At 39.5% G+C, this 20,414-nt stretch overlaps 1 protein-coding gene across 3 annotated transcripts in view; it reads right to left on the bottom strand.

Annotated features, from left to right (window-relative positions):
- ATP13A2 (ATPase cation transporting 13A2) overlaps positions 1 to 20,414 on the bottom strand; it is a 2,158,003-nt gene that overhangs the window by 885,039 nt on the left and 1,252,550 nt on the right. For all 3 annotated transcript variants that reach the window (XM_044061825.1, XM_044061827.1, XM_044061826.1), the window contains exons 12-13: positions 20,130 to 20,297; positions 11,251 to 11,361 (exon numbers count right to left, since the gene is read on the bottom strand). In XM_044061825.1, coding sequence (XP_043917760.1) covers positions 11,251 to 11,361; positions 20,130 to 20,297 — 279 coding nt within the window. The remainder of the gene's footprint in view (positions 1 to 11,250; positions 11,362 to 20,129; positions 20,298 to 20,414) is intronic.

Genomic DNA, 20,414 nt, shown 5'->3' with positions numbered 1-20,414 from the left:
AGTCCAGTCCCAGGCTATACAGCATGTTTCTGTTGTGCTCTAAGGGGAAAATTGTGAAATATTACTCCTGTTTAAGTGACACACTGGAGTCAGTAGTGAGGGTTGAAGCTTCTTAGTTAATGACCAAGAACAGTAAGGGACATCACATTATTTGGTGGCAGTTCAATGAGATATCTGGATGTCACAGTGTGTTGCAGGTATACTAAAGTAAACAGATGCCATTGTTCCTTCTTTCCTTTCTTTCTTGTTTAGTTTTAAGAAATGCCGGCACTGCAATGTAAAAACAGAAGAAAGTCAGGACAAAAGCATGTTTAAGATAATATGCTGTAATCTTGGGTTGTTGAGGCGAAGGACAGGGTATAAAAGTATACAGACTATGATAGAAGTAAAACTGATATACTTTTGAATTGGGGAATAACTGGAATAAGACCCTTGGTTTGATTTGACAAATTTTAAGTGGAGGCAAGTTAATAAAAATGCAGAAAGTAATGAAAAGTTTTCCTACAGTAAATAAATGTTGACAGTGTAACATAAGAAACTTTGTAGCTGAAGGCTACTGTGCATCTGTGGTGCTCATGTTTCTATGGAGAAAAGCTGATAAGACTGCATTAAAAACAAAATGTTTTTTTTTCCTTCAATGGATAAAAGATAATGATTTCTGAAAGCATTCAATTTGTTTTCAACATCTGGGAGAAGAGTAAAGATAACACAAAAACAGCACTAAGCGTAAGTAGAAGCATATGCTGTACTATGTGTCTTAGTGTGGATAACCTTAGTTACAGGTCAATTAAAGCCTGTGAGTGCAGCTGTCAATCCTGGACAATTGTCCCTATGAGCAGCGCTAAATTTCATTATCTGAAGATGTATGTTATTTTGCGTGTTTGCATTAAGTTAATAGGTTCTAGAGATATTCTTGAGGTGCATTTTTTTGAGGGTTTTCATTAAAACAAAATGTCTTGTAATATTTGACACAGGCTCAAATGGATACGACAGGGAACAAATGTATAAAAGATCAACCTGCCAAACATTAGTGTATGCATGTAACATAAAATGCTGAAACTAGACATACAAAATGCTATACATAACAGGTGGGAATAATAACTTCTTATCATAATGACAACACTTTCCATATCTTCGAAGGTGAATGACCTCACAGGTATACACAAACTAGAGTAGTGAACTATACTAAAAATGCAGACTGCAAATAGCTATACTACAGGAGACATCTGGGGAGAACTGAGCATGTGAATTTGATAGAGAGATGATTCCAGGATGGTTATTCAGCAAAACATCTGGGACAAAGTAAAAGGGGAATTCTTAATATTAATTGCTACAGGAGCTCCAATAGCTGTGACAGAAAAGTGAAAAAACATAATAATGGTAGATTTGTAATAGCAAGGGGCTACTTGGTAAGGGAGGATGATTATTCTGGCATGTATTTATATTCCACCTAAAACTACTACAATGGAGATTAAGAAAATTCTGGGAGAAATAATCAGCTTTCAGTAGGGAACATTACTTATAGGTGGGGACTGGAATTTGATTTGCAACAGTGAGGATGTATCTTGGGGGTCTAGAAGGGAAATACAACAAAAGTGGGTAGATTTTTGAAGAAATTTATGATAATATTTGGTATAGAAGACGTGAATTAAGTAGTAGGTGCTCTGAGTGGATTTACATACTATCCCCCCCAAGGTACAAAAAACTGGGCTAGGCTAGAAAGAAATTATATTTTACAGGAACATGTACATTTAATTGAAAGTTTTGATATGCATCCAGTAACTATTTCAGATCATGCACCAATAATAACCAAAATAAAAATGCAGGGTAATGAAATAAAAATAAGACACTGACGCTTCCTTATTCTATCTGCTAAACAGATAGGAATGGGTAGTGGAAATTATTTGGGATCTATTAGGGGAAGATATAAATTTCTTCAGAAAATATAGCTAGGAAATGAGATAAAAATGAAAGTGGAGTTTAATAATAGGGTAGAAATACAAGAAAAACAGAGATATGCTTAAGAAGTAAAAGGAATTATAGGGACTGACATAGGTTAAGATATTGTAGAATAGGGGGAATCTTGCAGAACAAAAAGGCATGCACAGTGTTAGAAAACAAGGGACTAACCAGACAATGTGCATGAGTTTAGAAAGAGTGCTGTTAACTGTTTTTGATAATAGTTCCAGAGCATAAAAAACCCTTTTAGCTCAATGGCTCAGGAAACAAAGAAGAAAGGGTTGCTGCCAAGTTTAGGGAGTCTATGCCAAGGAAAATAACCAGAAATCTTGTAGATGTATTAGAAATATTTCAGAAAGTTTATGAAAATCTGTATAAAGCTGAGAAATGTAAAAATCAAGAAAAATACAAATTAAAAACATTATCGAAGACTTAAATATGCAAAGGGTACAGACTGATGAAACTCAATTATTCAGTTAGGATAGGAGGAAATAAAATAAAAATGGTGACGCATAACCGATTTACACAAGTCTCCAGGAATAGATGGTATTGCTGTGGCAGTAAGTTAGGAGGAAAGAAAGTGATAAAGGTCTGAAAGGTTTTGTTTAGCAGTATTTTAACATGAGAAGCACTGACATCCGAGAAGAAAGCTGTGGTAGATGTAATACCTAAAGATGGTAAAGACCCATCACAGCCAGCTTCATAAAGGCCCATTTCAATTATAAATCACAATTATAGTGTGCTTATGTTTATAATGGCTAAAAGAATGGTAAAGGTGTTGCCAAAATTGAAAGATATGAATCGATATGGTTTTATGGAGTGGAGTCAAACAACCCTTAACCAGCTAAGCCCTACCACACTCTACCCTGCATCACTCAGACAACTGTGCAGCTCTTAGAGACCTTGTTCAACCCCATATCAACCATAGACCACTAAGGTCTTCTCAGAAACTCCTTCTGAAAGTAACTAAATCAAATAATAGCAATGATGACTTCCTATACTCCAACAAAACTATCAAAATCCTGGAATGCTATGCCTCAAAACATACTCAATATAACAAACTCATCCAAATTGAGGACACTGCTTAGACAACACCTAAACATCACCTGGCTCTGCTCCTGCACTAAACCAGGCTAAACTCCCTCACTTTCTATCTCTTCAAAATGTATCTCTGCTACTACAATGTTTCTACATTTTTCTTGTTATATCATTAGCGGACCGGAGTTCCGCTATGGCGACCCCTAAGCGGGAAAAGCCGAAAGAGACAACAAAAATTATCTGTACTTTTTATTAGCTGCCCTATTTTCCTATTTTTTCTCTCTCCTTTTTTTTTTCTTCTTTACTACATATGTGTCTCACATTGGTGAACCTTCCTTTGGTTATAACAACTTGTCTATTTTACAACTCCTCCAAGGAGTATTTTTTGCAATATCTTCTTTATATCACTGTTACTACTACCTGTAATTGATTTCATAAACATGCGTATGTCTTTACCACTGTTATAATTGTTAATTTTTTTATCTATCATAATGCTGTGGAGCTTTTCTCCCTGGGACTCCCAAGAAAAAGGGCCAAAAACACAGTCGGACTTCCCTGGTAAACAAAATAAATAAATCTGACAACATTAATAGAACAATAAGGATCCACAGTGAAGCAAAATGCAAGAAAATACTACTACTGTTGTTGTTGGATTTTGTGACAGAGAAGGCATTCAGAGTAATTTGGGATTTTATGAGTAGGACAATGGAAGCGCTTGCATTCCTTGACACTATCTTTAAATAAAGGTAAATTGTACACTGTTCTATTAACTGCATTACAGTATTAAGGCTGCTAGGCAGGTTGTTACCTCTTATTCACTTCCCATAATTTCAATTTTCTCACTGAACTGCTTTCCATTATACCTTTAAATTTTGTACTTCCCTCAGCATTCAACACAGTGCAAGTACGTTTCCCTCATTCTTTATCACCCCTTACCTACTGCACATCTTTCCCAGCTCGGTCCCTCTGTCTAGTCAATTGGTACAGGTCCTTTTCTCCCTCCTTAGTGTCCAATCTTTCATACAACTCTCCATACACCTTATCCTTACTCTTCACCACCTCTCTCTCTCTGCCATACGCCTCATCTCCTTATACTCCAGTATACTTTCTTCATCCCTCTGACAATCCCACTTCTTCGCCAAACTTTTTCTCTGTATACTCTCCTGCACTTCCTCGTTCCACCACCATGTCTCCTTGTCCTCCTTCCTCTGTCCAAATGTCACACCAAGCCAGTTTCTAGCAGTCTCTCTTACCACCTCTGCTGTAGTTACTATTCGGAAACTCTTCACTGCTACCCAGTGCCTGTCTTAACTCTTTCCTGAACTCCACCTCACGAGCACTCTTTTTCAATTTTCATCATTCAATCCTTGGCACTGCCCTCACACTCCTCCTCCTCTTCTTGATCACCAATGTCATCTAACAGACCACAATCCTACTCTGCCTAACTACACTTCCCCTCCCACCACTTTTACAGACTCAAATCTCCATCAGACTTGCCCTCCTACATAGGACATTATCCACCTGTGTGTATCTCCCTCCACTCTTGCACATCACCCTGTGCTCCTCCCTCCTCTTAAAATACATATTCACCACAGCCATGTCCATCCTTTTTGCAAAATCTCATCCATCGCACACCCAACTTGTGGAGCATATGTACTAACATTTATTACCACACCATCAATTTCCAGCTTCATAACCATCACTATCTGACACTCATTTCACCTCCAAAGCACTCGTGACATACTGTTCCTTCAAGATAACCCCTACTCCATTTCTCCTCCCATCCACACCATGAAAGAACAATTTAAACCTGCCTCCGATACACCTGGCCTTACTCCTCCTTCCATCTGATCTCCTGCGCGCACAATATATCAACCTTCCTTCTCCATCATATCAGCTGGCACTCTCCCTAGATCAGTCACACTGCCAACATTCAAAGTTCCTACCCTCACTACCACACTCCTAACCTTCTTTCTCTCTTCCTGCATTTGGGCATGGCTCCCTCCTCTTCTCCTTTGGACAACAGTATCCCAATTTCTACCCACACCCTGTTGGCTAACAGTACTGGTGGTGGTCATAGTTAACCCGGGTCTCGACTGATCCGGTATGGAAATCTGTATTGTTGTCCGCACATGTCAATTGGCAAAAGTTTTACACTGGATGTCCTCCCAGATGATATACCTATGGAAGTATGGAGGTGTTTACGAGAGATGGCAGTGGAGTTTTTAAACCAGATTGTTTAATGAAATCTTGGAAAGTGAGAGGATGCCTGAAGAGTGCACAAGTGTTTTGAGACTAATTTTTAAGAATAAGGGTGACATGCAGAGTTGTAGTAACTACAGAGGAATAAAACTGATCAGTCACAGCATGAAATTATGGGAAACAGTAGTGGAAGCTAGGTTAAGAAGGGATATGATGATTAGTGAACAGCAGTATGGTTTCATGCTGGGAAAGAGCACTACAGAAGCAATATTTGCTCTGAGAGAATTGATGGAGAAGTACAGAGAAGGTCAGGAGGAGTTGCATTGTGTCTTTGTAGACTTAGAAAAAGCATATGACAGGGTGCCTAGACAGGAGTTGTGGTACTGTACGAGGAAGTTGGGAGTGGCAGAGAAGTATGCAAGAGTAGTACAGGATATGTACAAGGGCATTGTGACAGTGGTGAGGTATGCTGTAGGAGTGACTAATGTGTTTAATGTGGAGGTGGGATTACATCAAGGATCAGGTCTGAGCCCTTTCTTATTTGCAATGGTGATGGACAGTTTGACAGACAAGATCAGACAGGAGTCCCCAAGGACTATGAAGTTGACATTGTGATCTGTAGTGAGAGTAGGGAACAGGTTCAGGGGACCCTGGATAGGTGAAAATATGCTCTAGAGAGGAGAGGAATGAAGGTCAGCAGGACTAAGACAGACTATATATGTGTGAATGAGAGGGAAGATAGAGAAATGGTGAGGATGTAGGGAGTAGAGTTGGTGAAGGTAGACAAGTTTAAATACTTGGTATTAACCGTTCAGAGTAATGGTGAGTGTGGAAGAGAAGTGAAGAGAGTACAGGCAGGGTGGAGTGGGTGGAGACAGGTACCAATAAGAGTGAAAGGGAAGGTCTAAAAAGAGGGTAGTGAGACCATCTATGTTATATGGGTTGCAGACAGTGGCACTGAAAAAATCAGGAGTCACAGTTGGAGGTGGCAGAGTTAAAGATGTTAAGATTTGCACTGGATGTGATGATGATGGACAGGATAAGGAATCAGTATATTACAGTGTCACCTCAGACTGGATGGTTTGGAGACAAAGCCAGTGAGCCGAGATTGCATTAGTTTGGACATGTGCTGAGGAGGGATGCTTGGTATACTGGGAAAAGGATGCTAAGGATGGAGCTTCCAGGTAAGAGGAAGAGAGGAAGGCCTATGATGAGGTTTATGAATGTGGTGAAAGAGGACATGCAGGTAGTTGGTGTGACAGAGCAAGATGCGGAGGACAGGAAGAAATGGAAACAGAACTGCTGTGGTGACTCCTAATGGGAACAGACAAAAGAAGATGACTTCCCTCAGCAAAGGGTAATCAGAATTATCAAGATATACTGATTGCACCTGCAAAGAGCTTGTTTCCATGGAAATATACTCAGCAATGAGTCTTTGTAGATTTCACTCAGAAAAGAATGCACTGCTAACCTCAGCTGCAGACATCTCGATACGTCTACATGCTCACAAAGACATATGTTTACAGTTTAAGCCAAAGGTAATAATCTAGACATTCACCCTTGTAAAATAAATAGAGAAAATATCCTAATTCTACATATAATATAAATCAGTACACTTTTACAACCTACCACCACCTTGACAGCCCAAGATCACAGCATATGAACATTAAACTTGCTTTTGTCCAGCCATTTTCTCTTGTTATACTATAAAACCTGTTTTTCTTACAGCTAAAAAGCACTTGTTTACTTTAATATCTTTAACACAGCAGTCAATTAAAAGACTCTTCCCCAATAGTTAAAATACCCGTCTACACACTACACAAAAAATGTTTTACAGTATACAACATGCAGTTTATATCATGAAATATTTTATACAAATACTAACAATAAGAACTGTTTAACTTACAATTAGTTCCCCCTTTTATAGTGCCCTTCTAAACATTAATGATATAAAGTGAGGGTATATGCTTTACAGTCCACTCAAGTTTAACAAAGTCAACAAAAGTCCAGTGTTTTAATGCCACTTTTTTCTTGCAAAACCATATTTCATAAATATGGTAAGATGCTTTATAGCTTTCCATTTACTCACTAATTTCAGAGTTGTCTGTAGTATTCCTGTTCACCTTCATCTCCCAACACCAGATTCTGGTTCAAGTCCAAGGTTCTGCTAATTATTCTAGTTAATTCTTGTGCTTTTTCTGCCTCTCAAGCATTTTCCTTAGGAACATTGGAAAATGTTTCATTGACAAAGTTTCTCTATGAACCTTACTGTCAGGAGGAGGGGAAGCAGAGTCTCCTCCTGCTTGCTGACTCACTTTTTGTTGGATAACATTTTCTGCATCAAAAAATGCCTTTGATCCTCTGGGAAAAACACTAAAGACAGCTGGATACAGCTAACTGAATCTCAGACCTTCAACTCTATACATTCCCTGACTGTTGGGATAAATTTGCTTCTCTTCTGCCTGGTGAACAATGAATCAATCATGTTCTACAAACACTCTAATCTCTTCAGTTTTTAATACTTTGCCCTTCTATCACAATTTTATCAGGAGCATCTCTTTCTGCTGGTATGGTTGCATCTTTATTAATATTGGTCTTTGCTGCTTTCTCATGGACAGTTGGAACATACACTCAATGTGTTCTTTAAATTCTGCAATACCAGTCCAGTTGTTTATTGTGCTTTCATAAAATTAATACAGTGTGTTATTTCCAGTTTCTCTGGTACAGCAGAAAATCTCAGATTATCTCTGTGCTCTGTATATTAACTCTACTATTATTTAAACAGTCCTTCTTAAGAAACCTCATATTCAGACAGTTTTTCATTCTATGATTTTTTTTACTTTTATCAGTTCATCTGAATGGCTAGTTAAGGCGTTGTCTATTTTTCCCAGCCTTTTGTTTGAATTCATACATTCCTTTGTTTCATTTGATCACTTCTGAGTATATTTGGTTTATTTTTTCCTCTAAATTACTGGAAGCCATCTCTTGAACCAAAGCTGAACTGCATTTTTGCTGAACAGCTGTAGAATCCTTTGCAGACCGTGTTTTCTCTTCAACTTTTCTGGTTGATTTTCCTTCAGGTTTTCCAAATGTCTTCTTTGCTGGCATCCAGGTAGTGTATTTACTAGCCAATAACTGAATTTTCCAAAAAACATTTTCAACAGCATTCAGTTTTCTTAGTTTCTGTTTTCACACTGGTACAGCTGAAGTTATACCGTTGATCAGTGTACCGCCATCTTGGAAGTTTTGGATGCAGAACCTTAAGAAAATAAAAATAGCCTTACAGAACATTATATCCATAAAGTAGCAGAAAATACTTGAGAACTAAGTCAACATGGTAAAGGAGAAAGGTTCTGCCAACAGGTATGACTAATTAGGGGAATACAGAATAGGTAAGAGGGGGCTAGAATTATGGAGAAAACTGGTAAAGGAATCAAGGTACTGGGAGCAAATAATTAGAGAGGGACCATCAGAGCATAGGCAAAGAGAAAGGAATAGGGGGAACCTAAATGAAAGACCAGCAGTGGTAGAGTTTTAGTAAAATCTAGAACAGAAGCTGTCGCTAAAAAAAAATAGAGATAATTAGTAGGGCATATAAAATATTGCATAGGAAATCAGAGGAGGTTACAGAGGATTGGGAAGATAGACTGGATAAACAATTCACAAAGAAACAATGGGAGGATATATGTATGTATGGCTCCCAAATATGCAACAAAGACTGGGAGATTTAGGATTTTTGCTTGGAACTGCTTGCCTAGGTATTTCTATATCCCTAGCAGCCTAAAAATATTTTTTTCTCAGGTAGATTGCAAACATTGAAGGTGTGATGGAGTTGAAATAGGTAAATGGGAACATATTTTTTGGCGTGTAATGAGCTGGCAGACTTTAAAAATTCCCTGCAGATTACTCTGTCAGAAATACTAGGAGACCAAATTGGTGCAATTAAGGAAAATATTTTTTTTGATCTGTGATGCAGAATATGAATTGCCTAGAAATAGTAATGCCTTGATGACTTCAATTTTCGTGGCTACCAAAAACGCAATTACTAGAATATGGAAATCAAACTTTAAACCAACTGCATTAGAAGTAGCGAATATAGTTACAGAGATAAAAACTTTTAGAAAAGGGTAGAAGCAAATTACAGAGAAAAAATGGGAATTGTGGGAACAATACATACAGAATAGTGTTTTGGAGCAGGAATGAGATTTAATGGAAGGTAGGAACTGAATAAGCAAAGTAATGTTCAAATGACAATGACTGTATAGGAGATTACACGTGATGCAACTGAAAATATGTCAATGCTTTGTTTTCATTTATATAAATTATGATTGCTTATGTCATAAGTAGTAATTCAATAAAAATGTCTTTTGTTTAAAAGAAAATACTCCAAGTATTAGCTGAACACAGCATTTTAAAATGTTTCATATAAACCCAGGTCAAAAATCACTTGTCTTCTCCAGTTCCATCAACATTTCATTATTTTCACTTTTTCTCCTGTTTTAATAAATAATCTTACCTCACTTTATCTTATCCTAATTTTACCATCATAATTCTTTTATGTCCTACCATATTCTCTTCTCGCTTATCTACATCTGCCTTCCATTCCTTTTCCCTTTCTCTATCTTAATAAACCACTCCCATTTAAGGTCAACCATCCTTTTTCCTCTTTTAATCCTCATTTCCTATTATCACAAATTATAGATTCTAGAATATATTTTAAGTATCAATGTTACATGTTTTATTCCTATATTTACTATCATAATTTCTATGACATAACTTTATTTGTTTTGCTTATTTTTTGTAATTGTATCGGTGTATATTTTGCATCTTATATGGAGCTTTTCCTCCCCAGGTATCCACTAAAGGAGGACTACTGGCCCAGCTGGACTTGTCCTGGTTAACAACCATACATAAATAAATAAATAGGATATAATCCTTAGCTCAACAGCAGAAAAGTGTCATATTTCTCATTTACTTAATCAATGACAAAGAAAGAAATAATGAAATGGATAGTTCCAATCCCACACTTGCAATTTTCTGTGACAGATGCCTAAACTATGAGGATTTTTCACTTGAAAAAACAAAATCTGTCACTGTTTCATTCAGAAACTAAACTAAAACAAATACAGTCTAGAGAGACAGAAAGACAGAGAAATAGAGAGCAGCTGTTAATAAAACTACAAACATCCTACCATATCCTGCCACTGCAAACCCTCTATTTAAAGACCTTCATGTTCACCCCCTAAAAATTATAGTACTAGCAATTCTCTATAAAAATAGATTTGTCTCCATCCTCTCTTGACAATCCCAACACTGTAACAAGCACACTATGCACTTCAGTGAAGCTTTTCATATCAATACAGTCTCAGTATGTTAACACATGCCTCTAACTTAACAGTTTTATCATGTTTTGGTCCCACTTTCAAAGTGCAGCGCCTCAATCAATGTTGCTGACACCATGCAACTCTACGCAAAACACTTAAGCTTGCAGATGTGATGTAAAATCACCTTTTAGATAAGGGGTAAATATTTTCAGCACCGCACTTCCTTGGGTGGGGGTCACACAGCTATCTTTAGTTTGGGACAGAAAAACAGAACCTTGCAATGTTCTAACAGTACATTCAAGATGACGAATGCTTATTTGTAACTTTTGCAATTTCTACCGTTTTAACATAGGAGTCATATACATTTTCTGCAGATACCTTCTGAAATGACAGCAGTTTGGTTTTAAATTTAAACTGATTTTTTTTTGCATCCTCAAAAAGATGTTTCACCTTCAGTGCGACTTCTTTACATAAAAATATCTACAAAATGTTAATTTATTTAAATTAATTTAAATTTTAAAAACACACAAAATACACATCACAATTACAAGTACAGTGCAATTTTAAGGAATGTGCGTGCTACACATTTTAAATTCCGTGGGGGTGTGACTATGCCTTGTAAAACTACAGAATTATAGAACAAAATAAGCTTTACACAATGCCAAATGCCTTACTATGCATAATTCAGAAGAATATTTGATTTTTAGCAAGAGTTTAGTAAACCTACCTAGAACAGCAAGGAAAAGTACAAATTTCATGGCATCCTTGTAGAATCGAAAACCAATCGGCTTTGGGTATAGTATGGAGCTGATGAGGTCCCCCTTTTCAGTATAAAAACCTGCAAGATTATTACAATTATTAAACAGGAATGAGGTATGTTTAGGTGGGCTATACAGAACACAACTACAAACACATACAGGTACTGGTAAAGAAGTAAAACACTACTACTTCCACTGTTGAAATAATGAAAGCTTAATACTAGTTCACCATTTTAATAAATACAAATGCTATTTTTTAACAATGTGCTTTCATATTGTACATGAACTAAAGAAATATATATATCCTTGGTATAATCTTCAAAGTGAAAATCAAAAATCTGCCTGGGAGGGCAGTATGTCTTACTGAAACCAGGATGGTCTCTGGTGTGTCCTTTTCTATTGCACTGGAAATCCTGCTGTGATACACACAATTGCACTTTTAACTCAACACACTAGATGGGAAGGTATGTGCAAAAAAACAGGCCGTCCTACACATTAGCTGTAACAAAAGATCCAGGCAACTGCTGTTTTCTCAGAACTAATCATACTGGCAATGAAGGATGTTATGTATACACATTCAGAACAAAAAGAAAGGCAAGGTTACAAATGAAAGTCTGTTATTCCAATACAGCATCCACATGTATATCCATCTATTTCAGAGTAACGGACATCAATTTTTTATGTGATCAACCAATGTAAGGAGCATTCATGTGATACCCCAATCCCATATATAAAATGGGAAAAAAGGGTGTTGAAGCCACTGCCAAATCGCTGTGTTAATGGCTACTGTTGCACTATGAGCAAACACACAAACTTTGAAAGCTCTAACTAGATATCTGGGGGGGGGGGGGGGCATTTCATCTAATAGGGGATTGACGGCTAACAGTAGAACAGCATGCTGGAAAAATGTGTCTCTATCAATCTAATTATGCACCCAGATTTACACAACTCTAATTGACTATGCTAAACAAAAGAGTAAGGCTAAGGAAGTCAAACAGATAAATGTTGCAGAGCTCTTCATCTGGTCTATTTTTAAAGCAAACATGACTATCACAGTGCAAGGCTAGTTAAACTACATTACAGAGCAGGAGGATGTAAAAAGTACAGTTTTGTACCTACCATAAATGTAGATGTTTGAGTGTACACACTGCTGCAGTCATTACACTTGGGTTATCCTGCCGTCAGGCGGTTCCCCAGTCGGCCTGAGTTCCAAAGTCTTGCTCCGGCATCGGTTGCTGTCACCTCCTCCCTGACGTCAGTGCGACAGGGGTATACAAGATGCAGCCGACGCCATTTTCTTCAGTTTTTCTTGCCCCAGATGTCAGGTGCCTCTAAACAGGTAGGCAATTTCAATTGCTAATAAAACATACATAAGAAAAGCAAACCACAACTTACAGCTACCAGCAAATACTCCCCATAGGTAGTAAAGGGTGGAAGACACAGGTACGTACCAGCCAGTAAGAGGGGAAGGAGGGAGGGTAACCTGGACTGCAGCAGTGTATACACTCTAACATCTACATTTATGGTAGGTACAAAACTGTACTATGTTCATCGTGTTACACTGTTGCAGTCAATACACTTGGCTAGAATCCCAAAGCTGAGGTAGGGTGGCTGGTTCTATAAGGCATTAGGGGTGGCTATAAGGCCCTGCATCACTGCAGTGGCAAAGCCAGCTCTGGATTTAGAGTATAGAAGCAGATGGCAATGCTTGGTGAAGGTATGTACAGAACTCCAAGTTGCCGCTTCCAAAATATCCTTGGTAGGTACTCCCCTGAGGTAGGCAGTTGAAGTGGCTGTTGCCCTGGTGGAGTGAGATTTAATGCTGCTAGGTACAGGTTTTCCATGGTATGTGTAGCAGAAACGTATACAATGTCCTATCCATTTTGAAATAGTCTGTTTTGAAATGGCTTTTCCCTGTGCTCCTGCAGCATATGCTACCAATAATTGCTCAGATTTTCTGAAAGCTTTGGTTTTGTCCAAGTAGAAGCGTAACTGCCTGTGAATGTCCAAAGAATGCAGTAGTCTCTCCCCTTTATTCTGTGGTTTAGGATAAAAAGTTGGCAGGTGAATAGTTTGGTTTAGAGCCACACTGGATACCACCTTTGGCATAAACGTAGGGTTCGTTCTTAAAGACACCCTGTCCTGGTGGAAAATGAGGAAAGGTTCCACTGTCATTAGTGCCTGTAATTCTGAAACTCTTCGTGCTGATGTTATTGCCAGGAGCAGAGCAGTTTTCCAAGAGATGTACTTTAATTCTGCTGTGTTAGCTGGCTCAAAAGGAGGTAAAGTTAATTTTTCCAAAATAAAATTGAGGTCCCAAGTTGGAGTAGGTGCTCTACAGGGTGGTCTTATGTTTTTAGCCCCACTGAAGTACTGTTTTAACAGAGGATTAGAAAAAATTGGTGGATCTGTGTTGTAATGAGCAGAGATGGCAGAGGCGTGGATCTTGATGGATGAGAAGGAGAGGCCTTTGTCCAGCATCTCAGTTAAGTATTGTAGTATCTGAGGAATGTCTGGGACAAGAGGGTCAAGGCTGTGAGCTTGGTTCCATGCACAGAATCTCTTCCATTTATCCGAATAGGCTTTCCTGGTACTAGGCCTTCTGGCCTCCAGAATGACATCCATAACAGCTTTGGAGAGAGGCATTGCTTGCTTGAATAAGGAATCTTCCATGCAGCTAGGTTTAAGGTCTTTAGCTGGCTGTGTAGTATTTGATTGTTGTGCTGAGTCAGCAGATGTGGGATATGAGGCAAAATCCAGGGTGGTTCTTGTGCCAAGCTCCTTAAGATTGGGTACCAGTGCTGGCGTGGCCAGTCTGGTGCAATCAGGATCATCTTTGGCTCTTCTTGCCTGGCTTTTATGAGTACCTTTGGCAGGAGAGGTAGTGGTGGGAAAGCGTATACTTGTAGGTTCTCCCAGCTGAAAGAGGGCATCCACTTTCCATGCTTGTGGATGGTAACTCCTTGTGCAGAATTTTTGTAGCTGGCAGTTTATTGGAGATGCAAACAGATCTATGTCCGGGCTCCACCATTTCTGTGTTGTCATTCTGAATATTTGTGGATTCAATTCCCATTCATGGGGATCCATGATGTTTCTGCTTAAGTCATCTGCCAGTGTGTTTTTCTCTCCTGGCAGGAATTGTGCTTGCAGATGAACTTGAAGGTTTATAGCTGTGTTCCACACAGTTATGGCTTGTCTGCATAGAGGGTAGGAGTGAGTTCCCCCTTGCTTGTTTATGTACCACATAACTGTGGTGCTGTCTGTCTTTAGCAGTAGTTGTCCTGGATGCAGCAGGTCCTTGAAAGCTATAAGGGCATTTTGTACAGCTAGCATCTCTTTTTGATTGATATGAAGATGCCTTTGTTCTGCGGGCCACGTGCCCTGAATAAATTTGCCTGCCATGTGTGCTCCCCAGGCGTAATCCGATACATCTGTTGGTGTGTAAAAGGCTGTCCCTTGCTGAGGTGACAAGCTTGAGCCCACCATTGAAACTCCTGTTGAAGTCAAGGGATTAGTGGTACAACTGTTTCCAAACTTTGACAGTGTTTAGACCATACATTCTTTAGGTACCATTGTAGTTTCCTCATATGCAGTCTGGCATATGGAATCAGTAGTATGCAGGATGCCATGTAACCCAAGGCCTGCAGAATTTTTCTTGCAGGGAGTTGGGTCTGTGCTGCCATCAATTGAAAGTATTGAGCCAGTTGTCCTTGCTTGTCTGGCGTGAGATAAGCCATCTGGGCCGATGTGTTCAAGCTGGCACCCAGGAATATAACCTCTTGTGAGGGCACTAGTTTTGATTTATTTTCGTTTACTGTGTACCCCAGGCAACTTAATATTTTTTTTACAAACGCCAGATGCTTTAGAAGAATGTCCTTGCTCTCTGCTTGAATCAGGCAGTCATCCAGGTACGGATAAATTTGAATTCCTTTCTGTCTGCAAAATGCAATTACTGGTGCCAGGCACTTTGTGAAGACCCTGGCCACAGTAGATAAGCCAAAGGGCAGTGCAGAGAATTGGTAGTGCACTGAACCTGCTAAGAATCTGAATTAACTTCTGCAGTACTGTCTGATAGGGACATACAGGTATGCCTCCTTGAGGTCCAAAGTCACAAGCCAAGCTTTCTTGCCCAGCATGGGAAGAAGCTGCTGTAGTGTCAACATTTTGAATTTCGGAACATCCAGGTAAGTGTTTAGAGATGAAAGATCCAGAATGGGCCTCCAGGCTTTGTCCTTTCTGGGTACCAGAAAGAGTCTTGAGTAAAATCTTTGTCCTTGCTCCTGTGATGGTACCTTTTGAATAGCTCTCATATCCATGAGTGCTGTAATTTGTTTTTGAGCCTCTGCTCATTGATTTGGTGGCAGATTTGGCATTCCTTTTAACCTTGGCAGAGTGTGAAAGTGGAACCTGTAACCTTGAAATACAATGTTGAGAACCAATTTGTCTTTGGTGATCATTTGCCAATTGTGGTAGAAGAGTGCCAGTTTTCCTCCCAAGGGGGCTGCCAAAAGAAATTTGTTTGGCAGCTGTAGTGGGAAGTCACTGAAGCTGCTTTTTATATGGTTGGGGCCTGTCTTCCCCTTCTTTCTGGCCTGATGCAACCCATTGTCGTGGCCTGTAAGGACCTTGTGTTTGACCTCTACCTCTTGAACGTCTGTATCTTCCCCTTTGAGGTCTGTCTAATTGGAAAGGACCAATTCCTTAGTTGGCCAGTTTCTGCTAAATCTAGGAGGCTGAACCTGTAAGAAATCCTTCACCGTTTGCATAGATTTAGCCTTATCCTCCATTTTCTTTAATACCTCTTCTTCCTTAACTCCAAATAACACATCCTGCTGCAAAGGTGCATCCAATAAGTTTGCTTTAACATGATCTGGTAACGTATGTTCTTTTAGCCAAGCATGTCTTCTAATGACAGAGCCTGTAACTGCTGCTCTGCAGGAGGCCTCTAGAGAATCAAAACCACATTGCAAAGTATGCTTTCCCACTTGTTCAGCTGCATGCAATAAATCCTGCATTTCTTTAAAATTAGGAGGATCTGATTCTGGAAGCATTTTTTGTTTTAACAGAGACAGTAAAAATTGCTGATATTTTTGCATGTGAAACTGGCAATTTAAGGCTCTCATTGCTAAAGTTGCAGAAGTATATACCTTTTTTCCCCATCTGTCTAATGCTCTGGAACTCTGTCAGAGGGAACTGGATTATTGGCTGATGAGGCCTTAACTCCTTTGGGTCCCTGAGAAATAGTTTCAGGGTCAGCTACAGGGCTTTTATACAGAAATTTGTGCGAGTCAGGGACTCTGTAGAATCTGTCAGGTTTAACAGGGGCTGGAGGTAAGGAATCAGGATATAAGCTGGATTCAGTATACACATCATCCACAATATCTAACACTGGCAGAATAGCAAGGGGTCTGTGTTGAGGTAATAAAAGGAAGTCTCTGAGCCTTTTCTTGGATTCTGAGTAATCATGGCCTTCCCAGTGGAAATGCTCTCTCATGGTATGTAGGGTTTCTCCAAAAGAGTAGTCCTCAGGCGGTGAGGCTGATGGAACTGATTCCTCAGCATCAGAATCCTCATAACGGGGTAAAGAATATCCTAGGTCTGAGGATGAATCAGAAGAGATGGACACCTGGTCGGATGAGTCATAGTCTGCATCCTGTCTAGGCCTTTTATCAGGAGGGGGATGGGACCCCCTGATCAGAGTGATTAGGTCTTCGGCCATTTTGAGCATTTGTTTCTTAGGCACGGAGGCCTGTCCTGGAGAATGCTGTATTTGTTTCTTTGATTTTAAAGGAGGCTTAGACTTAGCTGAGGGTTTAATGCTTAACTGAGTTGGTCTGAAGACACCCTCTGAAGCTGTGGGTTGCTCAGCTACTCCGGATCCCTCTGAAAGGTTAGTTTCGGTAGGCTGAATAACCTGTGCATCCGGAGGCCCAGCCATCTCCACGTGGGAGTCAGAGGCGGCCTGTGGTTCTACAGAAGCGGTTGTCAGGGGCTGCGAAGGTGCCTCGCTGAAAACCAGAGAACCAGCGACTGGCCTAGAAGAGGCTTTGTCGTCAGTTTTGGGCCTCGGATGCCTATCCTTGTCTTTGCGCTTTTTGTGTATTCCGGTCGTCGGAAGTTCCAACGGCATGGTATAATTGAATTTTCTACCAAAATAATGTCGGGCGAAATCAAACCGACGTTTAATAATGCGCTTGTTAAACCTAGCACAAAACCGACAACCAGTGACGTCGTGGTCTGGGCCTAGGCATGGGATACAATAGGAATGGAAATCCTTATGAGGTATTTGCTTCCCACAAGAAATACAGTTATTAACTTTTACTGACATCGGTCTGAGGCAAGAAAAAGTTTCCCCAACGGGGTACTTAGCTTTGTAGAAGACTTCGGTTTGGGATTCGGAATGAAAATCTCAGGAGACGGCCGACCGGCACTTGCGAACTGCTTTTGCTTTGGGCACCGCGCGGCAAGAAAGACTAAAGAAAATGGCGTCGGCTGCATCTTATATACCCCTGTCGCACTGACGTCAGGGAGGAGGCGACAGCAACCGAAGCCAGACCAAGACTTTGGAACTCAGGCCGACTGGGGAACCGCCTAATGGCAGGATAACCCAAGTGTAATGACTGCAGCAGTGTAACAAGATGAACATCGTGTATGTCAGCTAACCAGAAATGCACATTAGGAATTACACTAGAGATGTTATTTTCCTATTATAAATATATCTTTGCTGTCTATAACATCACTTTCGAATCCTTCTCACCTCAGCCACAAAAACTACAAAAATATACTAATAAAACAAGTAAAATACAAAACAGCTGCAAAGCACACACCCAACATACCATAACATGCTACAGAAAATGACCACAGTTTCCTTTTCACTTGTTACAAATATCCATTAGAAGCAGTTATCTTACATTTCCTTACTTAATTACCATCTTCTACAGGTTATAATTAAAATGCCCACAGCTGTTACAGCCTTTTCTCAACATCACATGCTATGTTTTGTTTTTTAAAGACTCACGACTTAACTTGGATCTAAAATATGCTATTTTCATTAATAAAGACAAAACAAATTCAGGCAATCATGGCAGCACACAACTGCTTATGCTCAACAGTCACAAAACCCCACAAAAAGTCAGCCACTAATTTCATGATTACAGTTCCTTACAAACTAAAAAAAAAATCTACAGCACTAACTTATCTGTACCATGCATGGACAGTGTTCACAAGATGGCTAACAATCCATATAACTTTTCAACAGCATAACAAGAACCATACTGTGATGGAGTGAGTGTGATGTTGAGATTTAATCCCTCCACGTACAAGCATTTGATCCCTCAAGTGTCACCCTCTGGATCACATGGGAGACGCAGGAGTAAATCTTATCATAATCCCCACCCCTTCACAACATTATTCCTAAAACTGCTTGCTGCTGACTGGCAGTGTTGAAAGTGAGTACGGGGATGAGATGACATACAGCCACCAGTGCAGCAGGCAGCTTCTACCACATTAAAGCACTGTGTGAGAACAACTTCCTACTGAGCTCAATTTTTGCAAAAACAAAAGTACAAATTGTACACCAGAGAGAAGAACACAACATGAGACATCTATTTTGCATGCTGGGTCCCAGATTAACAAGAGCTCTCATGTCTGCTTGAGGTACTTTTAGCCCATAGGGAGAAAGAAGGTGGATTTTTCATGGCTCTGTCAGGACAAAAATGCCACAGAGGATCTGGAGGCAAAGGCCCTTAATTCAGATAAGGATGGCTAATCAGGATAATCACCCAGAAAAATCTATATGTGACTGAGAGGTCTACATGTGCAGTCTACAAAATGAAATGCTCCACAGAATAAAACAAAAAATTCAACTAGGAAGCTGCTGGGAATTGAATAGAAAGAAAGAACATGACCATCATCACATATCTATAATGTGCCTGCCTTATCTTGGTGGATACAGCTATTGAAGTGCAGCAAACAGAAGCAGTGATGGCTATCCTGGTTTATCATCACCAATGGAATTCTAATGGATGGCAAAGAGGTGCCAAACAAAGTAGTTTGACAACCACCACTATCATTGTTTGACAGTCTTAGGCTAGTATGCTTACAGAAAAAGTGGGCTTGACTAATTTATGGTGAAAATGTGGTCTATACAAAAATGTAAAATGGTGAGGAATGGGTGCCCTGCAAAGTAGGACAGTTAAGACACCTGTGAAGACTGCCTGTTCCAGTTAACCAATGTGTTTTCTAAGCCAAATAAATATGAAACAGTAACTCAACTAAAAGTAATCACTGCAGTACATTAAGATAACACCTGGGTTTCCCAAGCTCTGATACAAATAACAAAAGGAAAAGAAAAAGAACTGGGCAATAATCAGATATTTACTTATATATATTTTTTATCAGATTACCCAAGGCGTACCATGACAAATGCATTCAAGCAGATATCCCTGTCTAGTATTAAAAACAGAAATGAATAGTCCCAACAGTACAGCCCAAGAAATCCTTTTTTCTATTGCTTGCTTTGAGTGGTCAACATAAAGTATACCATTTCGGGGTGGAAGAGCAAAACATGGAAAGTGAGCAATGAACATGACTGGGTTCTCATTGTACAATATTTTTGCTCAATTAGCATTGTACTACAGGTAGAAAAAATATAGTAAGCCTGTGATCTGAAACTGCATGCAGATGGAATCCTAGTCAGAGGACACTTTTCTAGGTAGTAACTGTAAAAGGATCAAGTTAAACAAGCTTGCCCTACCCAAAATTACTTACAGATACTGCATTATTAAAAAGAGCATTTCTCTGCAGCAGCATTAGTTACTATATATTTTTAATTTGGTAAGAATTTTACCTGTTCTAGTTACCACTGCAATGACCTGCTCCCCATCAAAGGATTTGGATTGGATGATCTGAGTTCCGCAGAACAGAGTATGACGTTTGTGATCCACTGGAGAGTACACAGTACTACTAGTCTCTCTGTCACTTGGTAAGGATGTCTTCATTACAGGAACACTTTCCCCTGAAAAATAAACCATTGTGTTATTCTCCAAAAAACACCCCAAATGTGTTACTTGCATTACTGATCCTTCTTTACATTAGTAAATTGTCATTCCAGTTAAAACTCCTAAAACAACCA

Source organism: Protopterus annectens, chromosome 2.part0 (genome assembly GCF_019279795.1).
Source record: "Protopterus annectens isolate FY-2018-M chromosome 2.part0, PAN1.0, whole genome shotgun sequence".
NCBI classification, from domain to species: domain Eukaryota; kingdom Metazoa; phylum Chordata; order Ceratodontiformes; family Protopteridae; genus Protopterus; species Protopterus annectens.
This window is presented reverse-complemented; position numbering and strand designations above follow the sequence as displayed.